This window comes from Eleginops maclovinus, chromosome 6 (genome assembly GCF_036324505.1).
Source record: "Eleginops maclovinus isolate JMC-PN-2008 ecotype Puerto Natales chromosome 6, JC_Emac_rtc_rv5, whole genome shotgun sequence".
Lineage (NCBI taxonomy): Eukaryota > Metazoa > Chordata > Actinopteri > Perciformes > Eleginopidae > Eleginops > Eleginops maclovinus.
Genome location: NC_086354.1, coordinates 7,757,294 through 7,777,794, shown reverse-complemented (window position 1 = coordinate 7,777,794; position 20,501 = coordinate 7,757,294). Strand labels below are relative to the sequence as shown.

At 40.7% G+C, this 20,501-nt stretch overlaps 4 protein-coding genes across 4 annotated transcripts in view; 3 read left to right on the top strand and 1 right to left on the bottom strand.

The window, feature by feature from the left end:
- The window catches only part of si:rp71-1g18.1 (uncharacterized protein LOC559922 homolog), a 3,790-nt gene extending 931 nt beyond the window's left edge, over positions 1-2,859 (top strand). The window contains exons 3-4 of the mRNA XM_063886799.1: positions 74-170; positions 849-2,859. Coding sequence (XP_063742869.1) covers positions 74-170; positions 849-1,783 — 1,032 coding nt within the window. The 3' untranslated portion in view covers positions 1,784-2,859. The remainder of the gene's footprint in view (positions 1-73; positions 171-848) is intronic.
- Positions 2,860-5,127: 2,268 nt separating this feature from the next.
- Positions 5,128-9,060, top strand: LOC134866328 (E3 ubiquitin/ISG15 ligase TRIM25-like). The gene is made up of 7 exons (XM_063886438.1): positions 5,128-5,234; positions 5,376-5,642; positions 5,753-6,070; positions 7,279-7,362; positions 7,471-7,549; positions 7,632-7,721; positions 8,580-9,060. Exons 2-7 carry the CDS (start codon positions 5,385-5,387, stop codon positions 8,678-8,680), a joined length of 930 nt encoding a protein of 309 aa, XP_063742508.1. The 5' UTR covers positions 5,128-5,234; positions 5,376-5,384; the 3' UTR covers positions 8,681-9,060.
- Positions 9,061-10,972: 1,912 nt separating this feature from the next.
- On the bottom strand, positions 10,973-19,769 carry tox4a (TOX high mobility group box family member 4 a). Its single transcript, XM_063886437.1, has 9 exons — positions 19,261-19,769; positions 19,103-19,168; positions 18,705-18,998; positions 18,371-18,616; positions 17,920-18,249; positions 17,577-17,657; positions 16,014-16,715; positions 14,460-14,602; positions 10,973-14,372 (listed from the first exon to the last, which is right to left on the bottom strand). Exons 1-9 carry the CDS (start codon positions 19,357-19,359, stop codon positions 14,321-14,323), a joined length of 2,013 nt encoding a protein of 670 aa, XP_063742507.1. The 5' UTR covers positions 19,360-19,769; the 3' UTR covers positions 10,973-14,320.
- LOC134866005 (piggyBac transposable element-derived protein 4-like) lies at positions 11,376-13,553 on the top strand. Its single transcript, XM_063885888.1, has one exon. It carries the CDS (start codon positions 11,790-11,792, stop codon positions 13,551-13,553), a length of 1,764 nt encoding a protein of 587 aa, XP_063741958.1. The 5' UTR covers positions 11,376-11,789.
- Positions 19,770-20,501: the final 732 nt, after the last annotated feature.

The following is a 20,501-nucleotide window of genomic DNA, read 5'->3' as shown; positions in this document are numbered from 1 at the left end:
ACGCTCTTCATTGTTCCCGTAACATATACTGTAGCACAGACATACAAATCTGGTTTGTTTCTTCTTTAAACAGGTTGCGGCAGAGACTGTAGATATGGTGGAGGTGAGCAGTATCATTAAAGAAGAGTCTCCAACTGAGAGTGATCCACACACAGAAGTTGTTTTACAAGGTAAGGAATAGGGGTGGGGAATAGTTACCCTGTCATAAATCAGCAGGCTCCACCATGAACAGGATAAGCACTTAAGAAAAAGAAGGTATGGATGATTTAACATGATATTACACCATCCATACATACAAATGTAGTCTCTGCACATACACCTGAGTAACACAATGTCCGACTTTAAGGCTCTACCAGGAAAATTTGTCTTAGTATTTTACCACACAGCAGTAACTTCACACAACTCCTGTACAGCTTAAAAGTGAAACTATAAATTAAGGCAAATGTCTGAAAGGAAAATAGCAATTAGAATTACTAAATTACATTTGCCTCTCCTAATAATAAAACACCTTAACCATGTACCGCAGATTTTGGCATATCCAAACAAAAAAAAGTTTTGTCTGAAATCTCAACAGTGGATATCGTGGTAGCTATACCCTGGGGCACTACTTTTACTTTCTCCTCACCACTAGACCAGTGATTAAAAACTTCAGCCCTGCTTGTTACCATTTACCCATGGACCCCTTTACACTCATTTAATGGCAATTCAATATGTTGGTTTCATGTTTGATTAAGCACTCTGGTCACTCTACATTTACAACAAATGTATGCCGGTGAAGTGAAGCTAGATGAAATAGATGTGGTGGGAATGAACAATATAATTAAAAGGTGCATCTGAATCTTTTTCAGTCTCTGCAGCGACATGGAATGAGGAATCAAGACACGAGTCTCCTCACAGTTCTCCAGAAAAACTGATGCCCCTCATTATCCATCCAGATATCATTTCTCGGAAGAAGGTTACGTTTGTGTGCCCGTTGATTCTCAGGCCTGGTTCTCAGGCCCCCAAACCGGACAGTCCACAGAAGCCAATCAAAACAGAGCCTCAACAAGTCTGCGTCAGCACCGCCTTCAGCCTGGACTCGTCTGATGAAGCTGCGACTCCTGCTCAGGTCAGGGTTGGGCCAAAGTCAAGGAAGAACAACCTCCACATTAAACAGAAACTGTCTTCTCCAGACCAACAGCTGAAGCATAGCTGTGTAGTGCAACTGGTGGACGTGTTGAGGGTGCCAGCATCAGAGATGATGCTTCAGGATGCTGTGGCCAAAGGTAATGATAATAACCGTACAAGCGATTATCCTCTGCCCAAAGACCTCCGCCGCCACCAAGGTCTTCACACCGGCCGACGCCTCTGTTGCTTCAACCCCTGCGAAGACGGTGTCTGGCGGCTTCAGGAGGTGGTCGCCCACTCCCGCGATGGATACCCTTGCAGCAGCTGTGGGAAGACGTTCAAGCAAAGGAAGATTCTCAGGCGGCACGAGCGCTTTCACACCGGGGAGAAACCATATGCGTGCCAGAAGTGCTCAAAGTCGTTTGCACTGAGAAAGAGCCTGCGGCGCCACTTGAGGTTCCACACCGGGCAAAGGCCACACAACTGCATAAAGTGCTGCAAAAGCTTCCGTTTGCGAGAGAACCTGAAAGCACACCTGAGGTTTCACACTGGGGAGAAACCGTTTAACTGCGCCATTTGTGGTAAGAGGTTCAGGATCCTCAAGAATCTGGAGAAACACAAACGGGGCATTTGTGGAGTCTTTGTACCTTCATTCCGAAAAATTGCTGGCCTGTAGGAAATAGATGTCAGTGGCTGTTTGTGGGAGTTGCATCACTTTCTACCTCAGACAGAAACACTATCACCTTTCTAGATGTAAAGTTTAGACAAAGAAGTTAAGCTATGAGAAGATTTGAAACCATAATTCATTCCAGGTAGAATCGAACAACCAACATGAGGAGAGGGATTGTCATGGGGCTGTTTTATGTTTACCTTTACTACTGATGATATTTCTTACACTATTTGTGTGTGATTATACCTTGCCATATTTTTCCTCTTGTGATTTTTGGATCAATAGTGAGCTGAATGGTGAAAGTTGTTCTGCAACATGACACTTTTTTTTTGTTCAAACCCCTACCCTACTGGTGTACAGTAGTGAACGACAAAAAAATGGTTTGATCCTGTTTAAATGTTGTCTTGATTAACACATAATGTTCATCAATTTGAAAGATAACGTTTCAGAATTCAAGAACATGGTTTTTGCTCATTTGAGAACTTCCTGGAACTAAACACAGGATATTTGCTTCATCGGGAGAACAAGAAAAATTATTTGGTTGGCAAAAAAACATCCTCACCTGGTAACCTGTCTGTGCCATGATTCATATATAAAGTTTTGTCACTGGTGTTTGTTATTTGTTGTCTATACTTAAAAATATGTTTATACTATTATTTTTCAAACTTTAAACTCACGTCTTTTACCCCAAATGTTTAGCTTTGTATTTGTGTTATGTTTACTGAATGTATGTAGATGTCCTTAGCTTAATGTTCTAGATATCAAAGCCTATCCATGCTGACTTTATAAGAAATCTAGTTTTACTTTTGTCATTCCAAAGGGTTTTAATCTATGTTAAAACCCTTTGGAATGACAACAGTACTAGGACAAAGTGTACTTATAGCCAAACAAATGTGATCACATGTTCCCCTTTTTTATAAAGATGTTTAAGATTTGTTTTATTCCTCATTCGTGTCTGATTTTTTGAAGTTCTGATACTAAATAAAATTGTGTATCAATAAAATGCAATGGTGAATTTGTTGTCTGCCCCTTTGAGCAGCTCTCTCTTAAATCACCCAATATTAAAGGTTTATATGTTGTAACTAATGTATTCATTGATAGGTTAATTGACGAGTTACTAAAGCATTATAGTTCTGTTATGAAGCCCTTTTAAACTTATGGTAAAATGTCTTAAACACTAGACAATGTGTCATTTTTAGTGGTGGGAATTGTTAGTAATGTTATATTGTCAGAAGGAAAAGAGGAATACATAGGGAAGTCATGGTTTTATGAGGCACATTTCTAATATACAGTAAAATATCATGATTTGTGAGCAATTGTTTGCTTTTTTTATAACCTCAATCTGCAAAGAAACTAGAAATTAAGGCTTTAACTTAAACATAGTGGAGCAAAAGAAATAAACAATCTTCCAAAATGGAGAGGACACAAGTGTGAAAGGATAAAATACATTTTTAGTTGTCACCAGAATTACCACCATGCTTTGGGTGATGTAAACAGGAAGTAGTCAGTTAGCTCCGCGCTACGGGAAAATATTTACTACGGTGATTGATACAGAACATAAGTAATATAAAATACATGCAAAGTTATTCATGTGCTGCACTTTTTCAACCCAATATATACATTACCTGTTAATTTACACCATGAAAAGTAATGCTGTATTACCATGTACTTTTCTTTTTAAGTTGCAGCATACATGTTGTTTCGGTAAAGCTCTGACTCTGAGAAGATCATATTTGTAAGTGTTTCAGTTCATTTGGAATGTTGGACTAACCCACAGCACAGGAACCAATATGATGAATGACAGCTCTGTGTTATGTAACGTTAGTCGAGCCATGACGGTCTGGACTTTGAACACTTTTATTGAACTGTAATTCGTGTTTATAGTTAGTCAGAACACACTTAGTGGGAGAGGGACTATTCAATGACTTCAACAAACATTCTTAAACTAGCATTCTATAACACCTAGATTTGAGCAAGCTCTCTGATTGGTCAATAGGCGTGTTTGATTCCACGGTCAAACAATGATCAAATAGAAATTGCCTAATCATATTCATAAAGTATCCAGTGGCCTACCTAAACTACTTCCATGAGCCGACATCATGTGGTTTCCATCGCGACGTTTAGCGACACACAGCCACACATTTTTATACAGTCTCTCGTTGGAAATTGGTAGCTACAAAATGTGGATAAAAAAGAAATCATGTCCGTTAGCAGACATACAAACGAGTCATCGTTTTGCAGCTACTGGGATCCGTCTCTAGACAACAGAAAGAGGTGGAGCAACGCGCTTTTTGCCGGTCGGTGACGCGCCATGAAACAGCCACTGGAGGAAAGCTCTCCCTATAACGTAGTCCTTCCCGTAAACACCACAGCACCACCTGCAAAAGAAAGTCTGGCATGGAGTTCATGGAGAGCTATTTCAAGAATTGCACTTTTAGTGGCAGCTTGAACATCAACCTTCATTCTGAACCAAAATGTTTCAGCACCATGGACAGCCTGATTTGATTTGTTCCGCTAATCCCACGCAGTGATTACTCAGATATTTAAATAGCCTAATTCAAGAATTGTTTTCAATAAATTGGTTAATAATATATTATTTATTATAATTATATCAATAACTGTAAATAGCCTACTGTAAATAAATGTGAATAATATTTGACAACTGTGTTCTTTATTGGTCTCAGGAAGTGGAAAAATGTAGGCTAACATTAGGTCATGACTCATGACAATGTCAAGCAAGTTGGTTGGTTGCTAAATTGTTATTGCTAGCTATGCGAGTGGATTTGGAATCCAAGCCCCCAAAAGAGGATTCTGCCACCGGGTGATCAGCTATCGTTACCATGGGAACTACTTTCTAGGAACTACTTTCTGATGGAGATTAACTCAAGCAGAAAGTGTAGGTTTGGGAGCAAATTAGCCCACATTATGAAATTATTTTACGATATTGTTGATTACAATGATAGTTTGTGTAATAGAATTGCAATCATACACGAGAGGCCGTTCTTGAACGTCATTATTATAGCCGCAGTACTGTCGTACCAGTAATGACGTTCAAGAACGGCCTCTCGTGTATGATTGCTTAAACAAGTTACGTCAGCCTAGTAGAGTTCAGTTCATTTGCTGTGAATTATTTTAACAATAATCATCTTAATGAGTGGTTTAGCAATTGCTTAACCACTCAGTAGGGTTAATAACTCATTAACATCAAAATAACAAATAAAGTATTTTATTTGTTATTTTTGTTCACTATAATATTGACATTTTGGTGATGTTTTCTGTGTTCAACGTTGAAACTGATATTATTTATTAGAAGCAAAGTGACGCTTTCATTAGGCCACGCCCACCAGGAAGTACATTTATAAACATGCAGCAGTGCTTTCGCTTTAAGAAATGTTTGTACGGAAGGTTGCAGACAAGTTTTACTGAGGTTATTATTCACGTTTAACTTTAAAAACAGGTAGGAACTCTTTTGCTATTTAACTGCCAAGTTTTTTCGCTATGGTTCACTGGTTATTCAAAAACAAACAAGTTTTACAAGGCAGCAGCTGAGTGCTGGGCAAACTCTGCAGTTACTGGCATTCTCTCTTTGAACAAATAGGGATCAAGAATGGAAGACATGGAGCGAACAAAGCTTGAGGAGATGCTGATGTGCCCGGTATGTCAGGACACGTTTAAGGATCCCCGACAGCTGTCCTGTGGTCACACCATTTGTATGGTCTGTCTGGAAAACATGATGGATCACTCCTCAGATGGCCCTTTCCGCTGCCCAGACTGTAGGGAATCTTTTGGACCCATCATAGAGGTGCAGAAGAGCTACGCACTGGCCAATATTGTAGAACATTTCAAAGTGATCAAGAGGAGGAGGGTATGTGCTATAATCACTTTTTTCTCCTCATGCAATCTTTTTGGTCCTGACATTATTGAGAATAAACGTGAACACATTTCTCACTCACGTTTTCCCATCTTTGTAATCAGGAGGAGCAGGCAAAAAGTGTGTACTGTGACTGCTGCCCGGAGGAAAAAACCCTAGCCTTCAAAACGTGTGTGAAGTGTGAGGTGTCAATGTGCAAAGAACATGTGAAGGACCACCTGGAGCTCGCTGTGTTTACTGGACACCCTTTGGTTAGCCCTCTGGGGGACCTCCTGGAGAGGAAATGCCCGCATCACGAGGACAAGGTGCTGAGGTACTACTGCAACGCGTCCATGCGCTACATCTGCAACGTCTGCACACTGGAGAGCAAGCAGCACAACCTTGCAACCGAGGCCTCCTCTGTCCTACGGAGACAGCTGACTGTGAGCTTCAAAAAACACACTTTTACACAAGAAACATCTTGGCATCATTAAGTCATTAGGAAAACTGTTGGATTTACAAAGGAATTCTGTGGTGTCTACACTAGTTTGTTGACAATGTATTGTGGGAGTAGCACACGGGTCCTGTTAATGCATGCGGTGCAGAGAAACTGTATTTTCTGGTTCCTCAGAATCTCAAAGTCTGACTCTCACGTTATAAATTAATACTGTGCTGAACATCTTTTTGAAATCTATAGGACTTCCTAGTGAGGATCCCATAGTATCCAAAGATGCAAATATGTAGCTTGTAAATATTTTCCTCAATGAAACTTATTGTCACGAGGAGGGAAAGGATGCGGGACCCAAACGCAGTACAAAAACCGGGGATGCAGATATAAAACAAAAAGCGAGCTTTATTAAATTAGCTGGTACAAAACTAATAAAAACTGCAGGAGCAGGCAAGGCTGAATAAAAATAGAAAAGTAGCAAACAAAACATTAACACTTAGAAGACAGAGAAGGGCAGACGAGGGACATCCAGAACATGTAGTCGATAGATCAGGAACCATCCAAGGGAAAAAACAACTGAGAACTCACAGAGAACCCTAGGGGAAGCAAGACAAAATACACACAAGGTTAATCACAAGACACAGCTGGGGAGGATAGGTGGAACACAGGGGCAGCAGGTGAACACAATAACACAATCAGGCACAGGAGGGAAAACACAGGAAGTAAAACACCAGGTGAAAAGAGTGTCAAAATAAAACAGGAAACTAAACACAAAACTAAGATCGTGACACATATTGCTTTCATGAAAACATAGAAAAAGCAGGTACATTACATACTGTATACATAACTGTCAGATTACAGATTACATTAAGATGAATTATTTTCAACCACTTATTCCAAGACGCTACAGGCAAAAACATAATTTTCAAAAAAGATCATTTTAATAAATTATTTTCATAATATCTGTTTCAAACCAATGTGTTTTGTTAAGTCTGTAAATTAAGTTGTGTCTTTGCAGCTCCACAGTACTTTATTCAAATGGTATTTTGTAACACATGATATATCGTTTAACAAATATTGTGCTTCTGGTGATTTTAATATTTCACTTTGCGACTTCCGTGCCATTTAAATGAATTGTGCCGACCTAATTTAGACAATTGGATTTTCAGGGGTTTCAATTAGGACTGTGATTGTATTTAACAGGAGTACATGGAACAACGCTTCGAAACACTAAAGGCTCAAATTGCAGAATCCAGAGACAATGTGCAAAAAGAAATCCTACGTAAAGTAAGCTTTGTTTGCTTCTGAAGTTCTCAATATCTGTTATTTTTAAGTGTGTAAACTCTGTCTTCTACACTTTTCAGATGTAATATTTATTTCCCTCCTGACAAACAGAGAGTGATCCCCGCTGCCTCGCCACTCAACAGTGTCACAGTGGTGCTGCTCTTTCTGTGGTTCATCGTTCTGTATTACGGTAAGAGAAGCTAAACCTTAGTACTTTTTGACTTGTGTGTGTGAACGTATACCCACTAATGTCTGTCCTTGTTTCCCACCAGCCTACAACTACTCTGTGGAAAACCAGATGCTCACAGAAGCGCTGGATAAGCAGCAGAACCATGTGCATCACATTTACTCCACCATTGCAGGTAACAAGAGAGGCTGTCGCATGCAGATAGCAGTTTGTAGCTTAACATTACATTATATTTCACTTAGCTGATGCTTTTATCTTAAGTGAGTTACAATAAGTGCATTCAACCATATAGAAACAAATCAAAAGCAAGAATCCTGCAAGTACATGAGCTTTTAATAAGCCAAAACACTTTAAGTGCTACTGCATTAGCTTTAAAAAAAGAAAACGTTCTAAATGCTATGTACAGAAGTAACATTTATTTTTTAATGGCCTTCTACATTCTTATAATACATGCATGGTCGACACAGGTTGGTTTTTCAGTGGACTTTCTGCTGTCCTGATATCAATAATGAGCTTGTTCCACCATTTTGGAGCCAGGATAGCAGAGAGGTTTTTGGTTGAGGGGTGTCTGGTTCCCCTCAACTTCTTAGTTTTTCCTTATTAACAAAAAAGCACATTGTAGATTTAACCACTATAAACAAAATAATGTGTGGGAAATAAGTTGGACTTTTTCTTTGCCAAACACAGTTAGCTTCTGTAGTCTTGGCTAATTGCTAGGCTAGCTGTTTTCCTGTGCTTTCAGTCTTTATGCTAAGCTAACTGGCTGCTAGCTCTATCTTCATATTTACAGTATTGTACACTAAGAGTATATTTCCCAACATCTCTTAATATTCCTTTATTGGCCTGATAATAGTACATACAGTTATCTCCCCATTTTAATCCTAGTGAAAAACCTAATTGTGGAAAGGAAAAAACGAATAATTGTGTGACATTTTCTCTGAGTAACAAGTTGAAGCCACTTTCTGTCTGGTGCTGCTCCACCAATATGGACACCTCCTTAAGAAATCAGCTAACTTTGTTTTTCCCTTCATAGAACTCTTGGTTGAACATCCAATGAAAAGACACAAACCTCGGGAGGCAGAAGAAGCCACGGGAGACGATCTGTTAGAACACTGGAATGGAAATGTTAGCTGAAGACAATAGAATAGAACAATGTGTTCGTGTTGGAATACATTTACTATCCTGATGGAGGTGCTATAATCTGCCTATGTAGAAAGCCATTGTGTGCCTAAAAGAGAGATAATCAGCCAATGATTGTGTTAACATGCATTTTAATCCTGGTTTTAGTCATATACGTATGATATATGATATTGACATAATTATTCTCCTCACTGTTGTCATGATTGTAAAACTACGCCAGTTGAGACTGGTCTGGATCGTTTCTGTGAAGACGTGAGTTGCTTCAATATTTGAAGATGACCTTTTTGATTTCTGCTGCCTTTATTGTGCCTCATTTACCACTCTGGGTTTAGCTTTTTCAAATCAGAGCAACAATAAAATGAGCTTTTGCATCACTTTTTTAGAATTTCACTTTTAATATTAGCATGTACACCATCCATATAATGGACACACCTAGCAGTAGCAAGTAAAAGCACACAAGTATTCGCATCTAAATTTACTTAAAGTACCCAAAGTACTTTTCAGGCGTTACGGCCCATTTCAGAATCATATCAAATTACTGGTTTATGATAACTGGGTTTATCCCAACTGGTAAGTGTTGGGCTATTTTTCTATGTTTATTGCTGGGCATTTTAACCTTTAATTATATGTCATTGTATATTTATTAGTTGATTTGTAATTTGTATAAGTTTATAATATGAATCTGCAAACAAAAGTGGTCGGATAAATGTAGGGAAGTAAAAGGTACATAACGGCTTCCAAAAAGTAGTGGAGTATAATTATAAATGAGCATGTAATGAAAATACTCAGGTGAAGTACAAGTGGATCAAAATTCTACTCAAGTACAGGAATTATGGAATCTGTCTGCTGAGAACAGACATATAATCTTGTTTAAGAACAGGGCAGGTGTTCTACAGACGGTGCTAGTTCAAAAGAAAAAGGGGGTTGGCCCAAAAGTAGGCACCATTATGCTATTTATGGCATCCTGTGAAAATGAGCAGCACAATGTGAGGGACAGAGGACAGGTACAATAAAAATAGGGACGAGATCATTTACTGGATATATAAAGCTGGCACAGATGGCACAAGCTGCAGAGTGATTCAGGAACCAGTCATATAGTGATTGAAGAGCCAAAATAAATAACATTTTACCTTTATGAAATACTATAGAGTACAATAAACTGAATATTTATACAATTGAATAAGAGGCAGCGGCAAACAGAAAACTCATCCACTTGATTTAAAGTGAGAGATGCAGCGGGCCTTCAGCTCTTTTATACTTTAGTTCAGATATATGGTGTAAAAAAGCTAAATGCTTATTCTCCATGTTTAGTTTTGACAGAAAGCAGACCTGAACCTGACAAACTGAGGTTCTGAAGGGTTCAAAATGTAGCAGAAATCAGACAGGAATTTTATCCCTATAACGTGCTCTGTAAACCAGCCGTAGTATTTATTTTAAAATGATGTATTTAGCAGACAGGACGTCAGTGCAAAGACCTTAAAACTGGAGTGAGGTTATCCACATTCTTGGTGTTTGTCAGGACTAGATCTGCTGTTTTCTGAGAGACCTGTGAAGAGAGAATTACAGCCGCCATGTCGATAAATGAATGGACAAGCTTTTCCAAATCCCGCTGGGATATAGGTCCTTCAATCATTAATACTGTATGTTCTAAAGGTCATAATAGGCTGACATCTTTGGTCTCTTATTTGGTGGTTGAAATTAATGTCCTGTTTCAATGTGCATGATACATTGCGGAAGTGATGACAATAATCTTAATGGCAAAAGAAAAATATATTATTCATTCGTTTTAAAGCAAAGTGGAAAAGAGCATATTAGTGCATGTTGAAAATATGACAAAAAACAACATAGGACAGTATGTCAAAAAAATATCAGATAAAACAGCCCAGTTTAGCATGTTGAAAATATCCGATAATTGACATAATAGCGAATGTTGAAAATATCAGAAATACAACGTAGTATAGTTTGAGAAATGAGCAAAAACGACGAAGTATAGTATGTCCAAAATATCAGAAAAACTATAGCAGTCATAAATATTATAAAGCTGAACACATCTTAATCTATTTAAAATCTGCTGAACACCAGCAATTTTGAAGTACAGCATTAAACACAAACCTATAGTAACAGAAGTAAGAAGCGCTCAGCAAACTACAGAACAACAAAACACAATTAGCTTAAGGATGCTAAAACTAGCCACTAACGAGCTATTGATTTCCTTTGAGCAAAGTCCTGTTTTCGTTACTAAAGTTACACAGCTTTAAGAGACGATGTAAATAGAGAAAACACTGATTTGAGCAAACATGCTGATTTATTAAGAAAACATTTAAGTCGAGCACTTTTTTAACAACAGTGAAGAGAATGTTTTACAAAAAAAAGAAGGCAGTATCAAACCTAGAAAGGCCCCCGTTCTCAGTCCTAACCAAGGTATACACAGTGGAACACATTTTCACCTTAGTCTTAGTAAAGAAAGAATTGAAATTGTTAGTTTAGAGACATAGAACAACATTTTGAAACAGTGAGAACTGTACAATCAAGTCTTAAACTGCTGGAGAAAGGTTGAAATGGTCGTCCAATGTTAAATAACTATAAAATGATCGGTATGGGCTTCATATGAAGTAAAAAACTAAGAATACCAGACTAACTTTGATGATTTATAGTGATGATCTTTTCTTTAGCTGCCTTAAAGTCTCTCAACTTAACCCTTGTATTATGTTAAGGGTCAATTTGACCCATTTCAGTTTTTGTGTTGACCAAAGTACTGGTTATCCTTTCTTTTTCTTGATGAAATTTGGTGACTTTTCATCATCTAGGGTCATGAACTGGTGTGTAAAATCTGGACACTTTGATGTGTAGTGGAATGTCTGTGCAGAGTTTGTATACAAAGATGATGTTGCGGGTCATTTTGACCCAGACCCTTTAATATGGATAAATAGCTGTTCAGATCCAAAATAAACTTGTCTCTTTGATGTACTTTTTACTTTGATGTACAATTGTTTGTATATTGATTGCCTCTGAGACCCAGAGCCAGGTGTGTGAAGAGAGGGAACTTTCTCACACTTGTCCTTGTCACTGTTCTCATGTCATCTCTTTGACAAACTCACCAAAAATGAGCTCCAGAAGGACGGCAGCTGAGGAGGCTTTATCACAGATTTTGAACTGGGATAGTGATGTAGAGGAAGATATTTCAGAACCAGAGGATCTTTCAGAGACAGAGGACAATGTTATTGCTGATCCAGATTGTCAATTTTCCTACGATGAGGAGGATTCAGAGGACGAGTCTGCCGTTGTTCCTCCAACAGATGAAAACCAAAGAATGCAGCAATCATCATCCACAGAGGGGACATGGGCATCTAAGGACGGTAATATAAAATGGTCAACATCACCACACCCAAGCCGAGGCAGACTGTCATCTTCCAATGTGGTCAAAATGACTCCCGGTCCTACAAGATTTGCTGTCACACGAGTTGATGAGATTCAATCAGCATTTCAGCTCTTCATATCCTCACCAATAGAGAGGATTATACTGGAAATGACCAACTTGGAGGGGAGACGTGTGTTTCAAGAGAAATGGAAACCACTGGATCCGACTGACTTGCATGCTTACATTGGAGTTCTGTTATTAGCTGGAGTGTACAGGTCAAAGGGAGAAACAACTGCAAGTCTATGGAATGAAGAGAATGGAAGGCCAATCTTTCATGCAACAATGTCTCTGGAGACATTCCACATGATATCTCGTGTGATCGGCTTTGACAACCGCGACACCAGAGCTGGTCGACGTGAAAGAGACAAACTAGCTGCGATCAGAGATGTGTGGGATAAATGGGTTGAAATTTTACCTTTGTTGTACAATCCTGGTCCCCATGTTACTGTAGATGAGCGCCTTGTTCCATTCAGGGGGCGCTGTCCTTTCCGACAGTACATGCCCAACAAGCCCGCCAAGTATGGCATCAAAATATGGGCAGCCTGTGATGCAAAATCCAGCTATGCATGGAATATGCAAGTATACACTGGAAAGCTACCTGGAGGAACATCTGAGAAGAATCAGGGGATGCGTGTGGTGCTGGAAATGAGTGAAGGGCTGCAAGGTCATAACATCACATGTGACAACTTCTTTACATCCTACCGCCTTGGAGATGAACTTCAGAAGAGAAAGCTGACCATGTTGGGAACAGTCAGAAGAAATAAGCCAGAACTTCCCACTGAAATTCTGAAGATGCAGGGCAGACCTCTGCATTCCTCAATATTTGCTTTCACTGAGAAAGCAACAGTTGTTTCATACTGCCCAAAGAGAAACAAGAATGTTCTTGTAATGAGTACAATTGCATCCCTGAGCACAAGAGAAGACATGAAGCCACAAATGATCCTGGATTATAACTCCACCAAAGGAGGAGTTGACAATCTGGACAAAGTCACAGCAACATACAGCTGCCAGCGCAAGACAGCCCGTTGGCCTTTGGTGATTTTCTACAACATTGTGGACATGTCTGCTTACAATGCCTATGTCCTGTGGACTGCAATCAACCAGAAATGGAATGCCGGCAAATTGTACAGACGTCGGCTTTTCCTGGAAGAACTCGGCAAAGCACTTATCACTCCCAAGATCCAGACGCGAGCCAGGCCAGCTCGATCCCCAGCAGCTGCAGCTGTCATTGAAAAGGTCAAGCTCAGGTCACCCGACCAACCTGCAGCCTCACCCAACCCAACCTCACCCAACCAACATCCAGTGGACACAGGTGGAAAGAAAAGGAAAAGATGCCAGGTCTGTCCCTCCCGAGAGGACAGTAAAACAAGTACCTCTTGTGTGAAATGCAAGAATTACATCTGCAGGAAGCACACAGTAACATTCTGTCCATCATGTCGAGAACATTGAAAAGTTGAAGTTTGCTGGGATGAAGTTACAGTTGAAGTCAAAGTTAAAAAGAAATGTGTTCATGAAGAGGGAAAAACGTAGCCCTTGTGCTTTCTTTGGTCAAGGAAGGAGGAAGGGAGGAAGGAAAGAAGGTAGGAAGGAAAGAAGGGAGAAAGGAAGGAAGGAAGAGAAGAAGGAAGGAAGGAGGAAAGAATGAAGGAAGGAAGGAAGGAAGGAAGGGAGAAAAGAAGGGAATAGAGGAGGATGAACAGAGAGAAGGAAAACAGGATGAGAAGAAGGAAGGAGAGAGCATGGCAGGAGGAAAGAAGCAGGGAAGAATTATCATTTTGACCCGGGAGGAGGACAAGAGGATTAGACTAAATAGTTCTTAAATATAGTGTTGGAATTAGAAATGTATTGTATGTCACTTTTCTAAATGTTTGTGTAATCTAAAATAAAGTTGTTATTGGTTTAACCTGTTTTCTTGACTGTTTTGAGTGCATTTACACAGTATGGGTCAAAATGACCCGCAACATAATCAATGTAATTTTTTTTCAACATAATACAAGGGTTAAAGCTGTACAAATAATCAAGACATAACACTACATTTTTTTCCTGGCAAAATATTAATATCGAATCCTTGTTTAGTGCAATACTACTTGTAACTGTCAGACTTGTAGTACAAATCAGACAAATGTTTCTGGGCTGCATTAGTACTGCAATGGTCCTTCCACTGTTAACACTGTCTCCTGTTTCAAAAGGTTTTGGATGTATGCCGCAGCTGCTATCTATTTCACCATGGTCTGATTCCGGATCGAGCACCACGCCTTGAATATGTTCCTGGAAAACAGAAAATATACAGGTTATTCTCTGACACTGTATGTGCTGAAACCGAAATGAAAAGCATGTGTATAGACGAGTACACACCTGCAGTGAGTGGCCACACATTCGTTGCTGCAGTATTCTTTGTCCCAGTCGTCGCTCTCCACCGCGGGGTTCCTGCAGCCCGTCCTCACACACACACTCCCAATAGTCGCCGCATCGCCGGACCCATTCACCTCCATGTCCTCCTGAGAGAAAGAGGGAAATATTTAGGAGACTCAATAATATGGGAACCTTCATTTAGGCTATCTCAGTTGGTGAATTATCATCTAGAGCAGGGGTGTCCAAACTTTTTTCACCGAGGGCCACATACAGAAAAATATACGAAGAGCGGGGCCACTTACAGAGGTGAATATCGCCTCATAAATGAAGCTATAAGTTAGCAAAATCAATCAAATGTAGGTGAATAATGCGCAATACTTGAAAATGCTTTAAGAAAAAAAACAGCCCACATCCCGTCTCCCTTTAGGGTTTCATTTATTTTGTTAGCAGCTCATTCCTTACAACAGAAGCCTCAGATTGCTGATAATAAGAGTAAATATGAAGGTTCAATTTCAAGCTCGTTATAGAAATAAGTTATTGGGCTTTTTTTTTTATCAACTAAGATTTGTTAGAAAATGTTTTACATTTTAAATCTGAATTTATTTGAAAATTGGGCTCATCAATATATTTTAACATACCGGTATATATTTGAGAAGCACAATATGAAACAAGCAAAAGTTTAATTTGTGGGGCATATTCCATTATACTTTTAGAATTTGCAGAGGGCCGATTCAAAATGGCCGGCCCGCATTTGGCCCCCACGCCGTAGTTTGGACACCCTTAATCTAGAGTAAACTCCTCTACAGAGCCCTGTAAAAATAAATATGCCTTTGTTTCCAGCGTTCCTGATTCTTGTACGCATTTACTTATGAACATAAGTTGTATGTATTTATCCGGTCAATCTTTCTTGAGAATAATGTTGTCATAATTAAACAATTGAATCATAAACTTATAAAATAGATATATATGCTAGGTGATTCATGGGAAACACAGCTATGTAAATATGAACTCTTCTGGACTTTTTACATTTAGGTTAGCTTTTTGAATTTTATTGGGACAGTTCTCCCCAAAAATCAGTCATGCTATTTGTGAAGAAAAACATTTCGGCATTGATTTTAACTATTCAAATTACTAAAAACATTTGGATACTTTACTGTCTTCATAGTAAGAAGTTAAAGTGAATACCGGTAAGATAATTTAAACTGGGCTTTGAATGTGCAATAGTTTGGATTAAATTCTGTATTGCTTTATAATTTAATATTAAAACAGGTGGCTGTGAACAAAAAACAAGATTTCTGGGCGCTATGGGACAGTATGTAGAGGTATAAAACTTTGACCGGGTTGAAACTAAATAATAGCCAGCACTTCTTTTCTTTCTATTCATCTTTTTAGCACTTTATGCCGCAACAACCTGCCTGCTTCCATTTATTGAAATGATAAGATAGCTTCTAAGAACTGAAACAGCTTAAATTGCGAAACAGTCACTCAAATCAAAGAGTTACTTCAGGATAGATAAGCTGCCAGCCTCACACACAGAACCATGGCAACAGCATGTACCTCCTCTGAGTGCAGCACCTCTGTGACCTCGTCGTCGTCCGCACTGCCCGACGTGTCTGCAGAGTTCACCTGCAGCGACACGACGGGCGCCTGGGCGGATGCAGTGGGGTTGGATGACACGGCCATGGTGTTGGGGACCATAATGGGCAGGGTCTCTTTGCCCTGCAAGGACGAGGGCACTATTTTTATCTGGAGTGGGGGTGGAGATGTAGCCGCCACGCTCACAGGGAAACCCGCCGTGGAGTTCCCCCCCTGCGGCTTGGCCTGTAAAGGTGGAGGTGCGGGGGCCATCTGCTGGAGCCGTGGCGGCGGCGGCGCGTTCTGCATCTGCTGCAGCGGGGGCGGCTGACGGGAGGCCACCAGTGAGGGCTGCAGAGAGCGGACCCCACCGGACAGCATGGTCACCACATGCCCCCCCGCCTGCAGCATGTGCTTGGGGATGACAATCTTGGTGACAGTCTGGGTGTGCGGGAGTGCAGCTGCTGGAGCCGGGGATTTGTTCGCCCCCGTGCGGGAACGTGTGGCCCTCTCCGGGACGTCCAGGATGATGTTGGAGGCGCAGATGTTGGTGATGGTGTTCTCCTCCAGGCTGGTGGCAGTCGGGCGGATGGCCTGGTGACCGGCACAATGAAGGGCTGCAGGGGTCGGATGGGACACGGGTGGAGGAGGTAGAGGGGAGGTGTCCATCTCCTCAGGGGCGGGCTGTTGGGGAGAAAATTAATTCTGAGGACATGCTTCAAAGAAGGACATTTTATTTGAGGCATCCGTTTCGTGAACTTCTTCGAAGTCGTAGTTAGGGTTAAACTATGGAGCTCGTCACCAAGCGGTTTAAAGAGCTGTATGAACGTCTTTAAATGTAAGAACATTAATAAAATAAGAATAATTAAGGCCGCCGTATAGCTCAGTTGGTAGACCTGGCGGCCCATGTCCTTTGGCTTGGTCCCCATGGGGTGGACCCAGGTTTCAACACTGTCGGTAAAATAAAAAGGCAATGTTCTTTTTCAAATAATAATAATAATAATAATAATAACAATAATAATAATAACAATAATAATAGTTACGTAATTTGATTTGCTTCTTGTAGATTGTATTGACTCTGATTGTTTTTAAGTTACTTCCAAAGTTGACTTCCAGCTGTGCTGACAAACCAGATCATCTTGATGGATGGCGGGTAAAGAGATAAGAGTTTCCTCCCCCGGCTCCTTTCCATGATGGTCTAATGTGTACATGTGTTGTATGAATTATGTACCATGAGTGGAAAAAATAAATGAACAGAAAGTTTAAAAACCATATGAATTAAATCCGCATTTAAGGGGGTTTCCTCTTGTTGTTTTTTAGTGGCACTCCATCTTAGTGTTATTTGGATTGATGTTGTGATTTTATTCTCTTTTTTATTACCCACAACATCTATTGCATCCATCCTGGGAGAGGGATTTCTCTGTTGTGCTTTCTAACATGATTCCCCCATTAAGTGTGGGGCTTTCTGTACACACTGTAAGAGACACATGTGTAATTTGTCTTATTGGGCTACCTAAGTAAAATTTGAATTTGACATGGTCTTACCCGTGTGAGCTGGTTGGCTCTATACGCTGCCAGAGCTTTCAAATACTCCTTCTTGGCTGCTTCAGTCTTCCTCTTGTACACCTAGTGGAGAAAAGCACATCACATGTCACTTATTATCCACTTTTATTCACTTACATACATTCCATACTTCGGGCAATTTGGGTGAAGTGTCTTGCCCAGGGACACAACAACATGCTGAGTACAATGGGACTCAAACCGTCTCTCCCCTGATCCGGAGATCAGCGCACTATCCCACTGCACCACAGCCTCCCAAGTACCACCATTATAAATAATATTTCTCTCCAAGGACTTATCGTGTATATTTAAATATGTGTTCCTATACCTGTTTCTGTTCCTCAGCCAGGCTGTCCCACATGGAGGCCACGATCTTTGACACCTCCCCAAAGGATGCGTTGGGGTTCTGTCCTTTAATGGCTGCCTGCGTGTCTCTGAAGAACAGGGCGTACGCTGAAACAGGCTTCTGTGGTTCATTTGGGTCCTTCTTTTTCCGTCCTTTCTTAGCACCCACTGCCGCGGGCACTGGGGACATCGTGGCCGGCTTCCCCCCGCCCCTCCTGCCCACGGCTGGAGACACTGAAGAGGTAAGGGCAGGGTGGGAGGACATGTGGGCGAGGGAGGAGAGATACATGGGGGAGTCTACAAGCACACTCCTCTGAGGAAGGAAAGGGAAAATAGAAGAGAGGAGAGAGGAGGTGTTAGCTGTAGGATCTTAAACATAAAATCCAAAATGTGAACAAGAAGCAACCATTAACGTAGGCAGGGAAACGCCTCACCTTGAAGTCATCCATGTCCTCATCCTGCAGCGAGCCGGCCGGTGAGGGTGTGGCAGAGAGCGGCTGGTCCAGTGCGTCTGAATGATGCGGGATGCCATCCCCCCCGAGACCCAGTGCCAGCTCCGACGGGTTAATAGTGCTCAACTGGCTGCTTCCCAAAAGACCATGACTGATGTCACCAAGCTGAACGTCAATGGTCATGGGGGAGGAACTGCTGAAATGGGAGACGCCGGAACTCCCAAGTTCCTGCACGGGGATCAGAACACAAAAAGGTTTTAAAAATCTGCAACAACTTACAGTGTTGTGTCTGAGGGTCAACAGATGGAGCACTCACCAGCGCAGAGGAGCTCAGCAGGGCCCCCCCTCCACCCTGGCCCATTGCTGCAAGGTTCAGCTGCTCCAGGCCTTGAGACCCGGAGTTCACATAAGTGGAGGCGAAGGAAGGGTCATTGGCTGCCACCACCAGGTTGCTGACAAGGCTCCGGGATCCTGGAGGCCCTCCTGACGACCCATCTGTCATCTCATAGTGGGACACTCCATCACTGATGCTCAGACGGGGGTCTGGATCCAGGGAGATGGGGGGAATCTCAAACACTTCATCACCGAGACTGGGGGTGTGGAATGTTTGCTGTATGGGGGGAAAGAGACAGAGCCCATGAAAACACATGTAAAGATAAACCCAGTGGAGATGGTTACGCTGCACTAACATGACACCTGAATGAAATCACTCACCTCAGCAGACAAGAAAGGGTGGCCCGTTCCACTGATGGTGAGATAGGTGTCGCCGCCTTCTGGAAACTGAAAGAAACCGTTAGCATTAAACTTAAGGTACATATTAGTACTAGTTATAGCAGTCAATTTCAGATAAATACATGTGAACGTTGATTTACCTTGTTTTCTTCCGAGTATCCGCCATATGCTTGTGTGTCCAGAAACTCCGAATCATTTTGAGCACAACCATCCGAAAGAGAATAAAAATTCAGGTCCATTTTGAAAGGATTTACTTACATGTAAAATAAACGATCGCACGCGTTGTATACTTTGACAAAAGGAACTTCTTAAACCCTTCCTAATTCAAGTCTAATGTTCCAACATTCACTAAAACCGCTAGCTGGAGTTAGCGGCTAGCTAGCTAATCCCTCCCGGTTTGCATAACGTTACCGTGGAGGAGATGATGCTAAGCTACCTTAGCTTCGAAGCCCTTGGCAGAACTGGGATAATTGAGTATTTTGAAGCTATCAGAAGCCAAATAATCCATTGAGTACCAAAATTCTACCTTCTAGCTCCACGGGGAGCAAAGTTTAGAAGAAACCCAGTCTGTTTTATACAGTATGGGGGCCCAACACATTCCCATTCATATGCTGGTGTGATGCTACTACCATGTCCTAGTAGCTAGTGTTGAGTTCACGGTCTGTAGTAAATATTGCGATTGCCTCATGGAACTCGTGAAACACTAGCGTTATCCGTAAATTAATTGTTCGCTTTGTGTCGCTATGTGACTTGTTAAGGAAAGAAATGTATGAAAACAACTAGCATTATTAGTTGACAGTCTTAAACTGTTATTACAACCGTTTTTTTCATTTGAACGTTTTGTTAGCAAGTAGACCAAAAAATAGAGGTCTTATTTCAATTTTTAAATGAAGTACACAATGAAACTACGGAGCCCCTTAAGGTTCAAATCGCAGGGGGAAAAAAGTCATTATTTTCATTTAGATTGGAACATTTAGTTTTCTACATGTATGTTTAGCAGCATTGTTTGCATACAGCAGCCATGCTGTTAGATTTATTGGTTGGTTAATTTAGGCCTACATAAATCTATCATTATTTTTAATACAGTACGTGCAAGTTAACAAGCAAATCGTATTTTACTGGTATCTTTTTTAAAGATTTTATACTGCACATAAACACTAGTTAACATTTTGTTCATTAAAAGGCCATAAAAAACCTGTAAGGGCCTGTAAAATATGTAAATATACAATTAGAAAAAATGCCGTAAATAATATTTGTACCTGTAATTATGTTTTTATTTATTTATTTTCCTTACCCTCTGCAGCCACCTCCTGGTATGGTGAAAGATGCACAGGTTCTTATTGTTAACATGTAATATTGTGATCTACCAGTGAAATATTTC

What these genes read in the sequence shown, in the direction of transcription:
- tox4a (XM_063886437.1), bottom strand. Translation starts at nt 19,359, where the DNA reads ATGGACCTGAATTTTTATTCTCTTTCGGATGGTTGTGCTCAAAATGAT. An exon ending in GATACTCGGAAGAAAACAAG is followed by an intron (nt 19,169 to 19,260) that starts GTAAATCAACGT and finishes GGTTTCTTTCAG; the next exon opens with TTTCCAGAAGGCGGCGACAC. An exon ending in ACCCTTTCTTGTCTGCTGAG is followed by an intron (nt 18,999 to 19,102) that starts GTGAGTGATTTC and finishes CCCCCCATACAG; the next exon opens with CAAACATTCCACACCCCCAG.
- LOC134866005 (XM_063885888.1), top strand. Translation starts at nt 11,790, where the DNA reads ATGAGCTCCAGAAGGACGGCAGCTGAGGAGGCTTTATCACAGATTTTG.
- LOC134866328 (XM_063886438.1), top strand. Translation starts at nt 5,385, where the DNA reads ATGGAAGACATGGAGCGAACAAAGCTTGAGGAGATGCTGATGTGCCCG. An exon ending in TCCTACGGAGACAGCTGACT is followed by an intron (nt 6,071 to 7,278) that starts GTGAGCTTCAAA and finishes TGTATTTAACAG; the next exon opens with GAGTACATGGAACAACGCTT. An exon ending in CATTTACTCCACCATTGCAG is followed by an intron (nt 7,722 to 8,579) that starts GTAACAAGAGAG and finishes TTCCCTTCATAG; the next exon opens with AACTCTTGGTTGAACATCCA.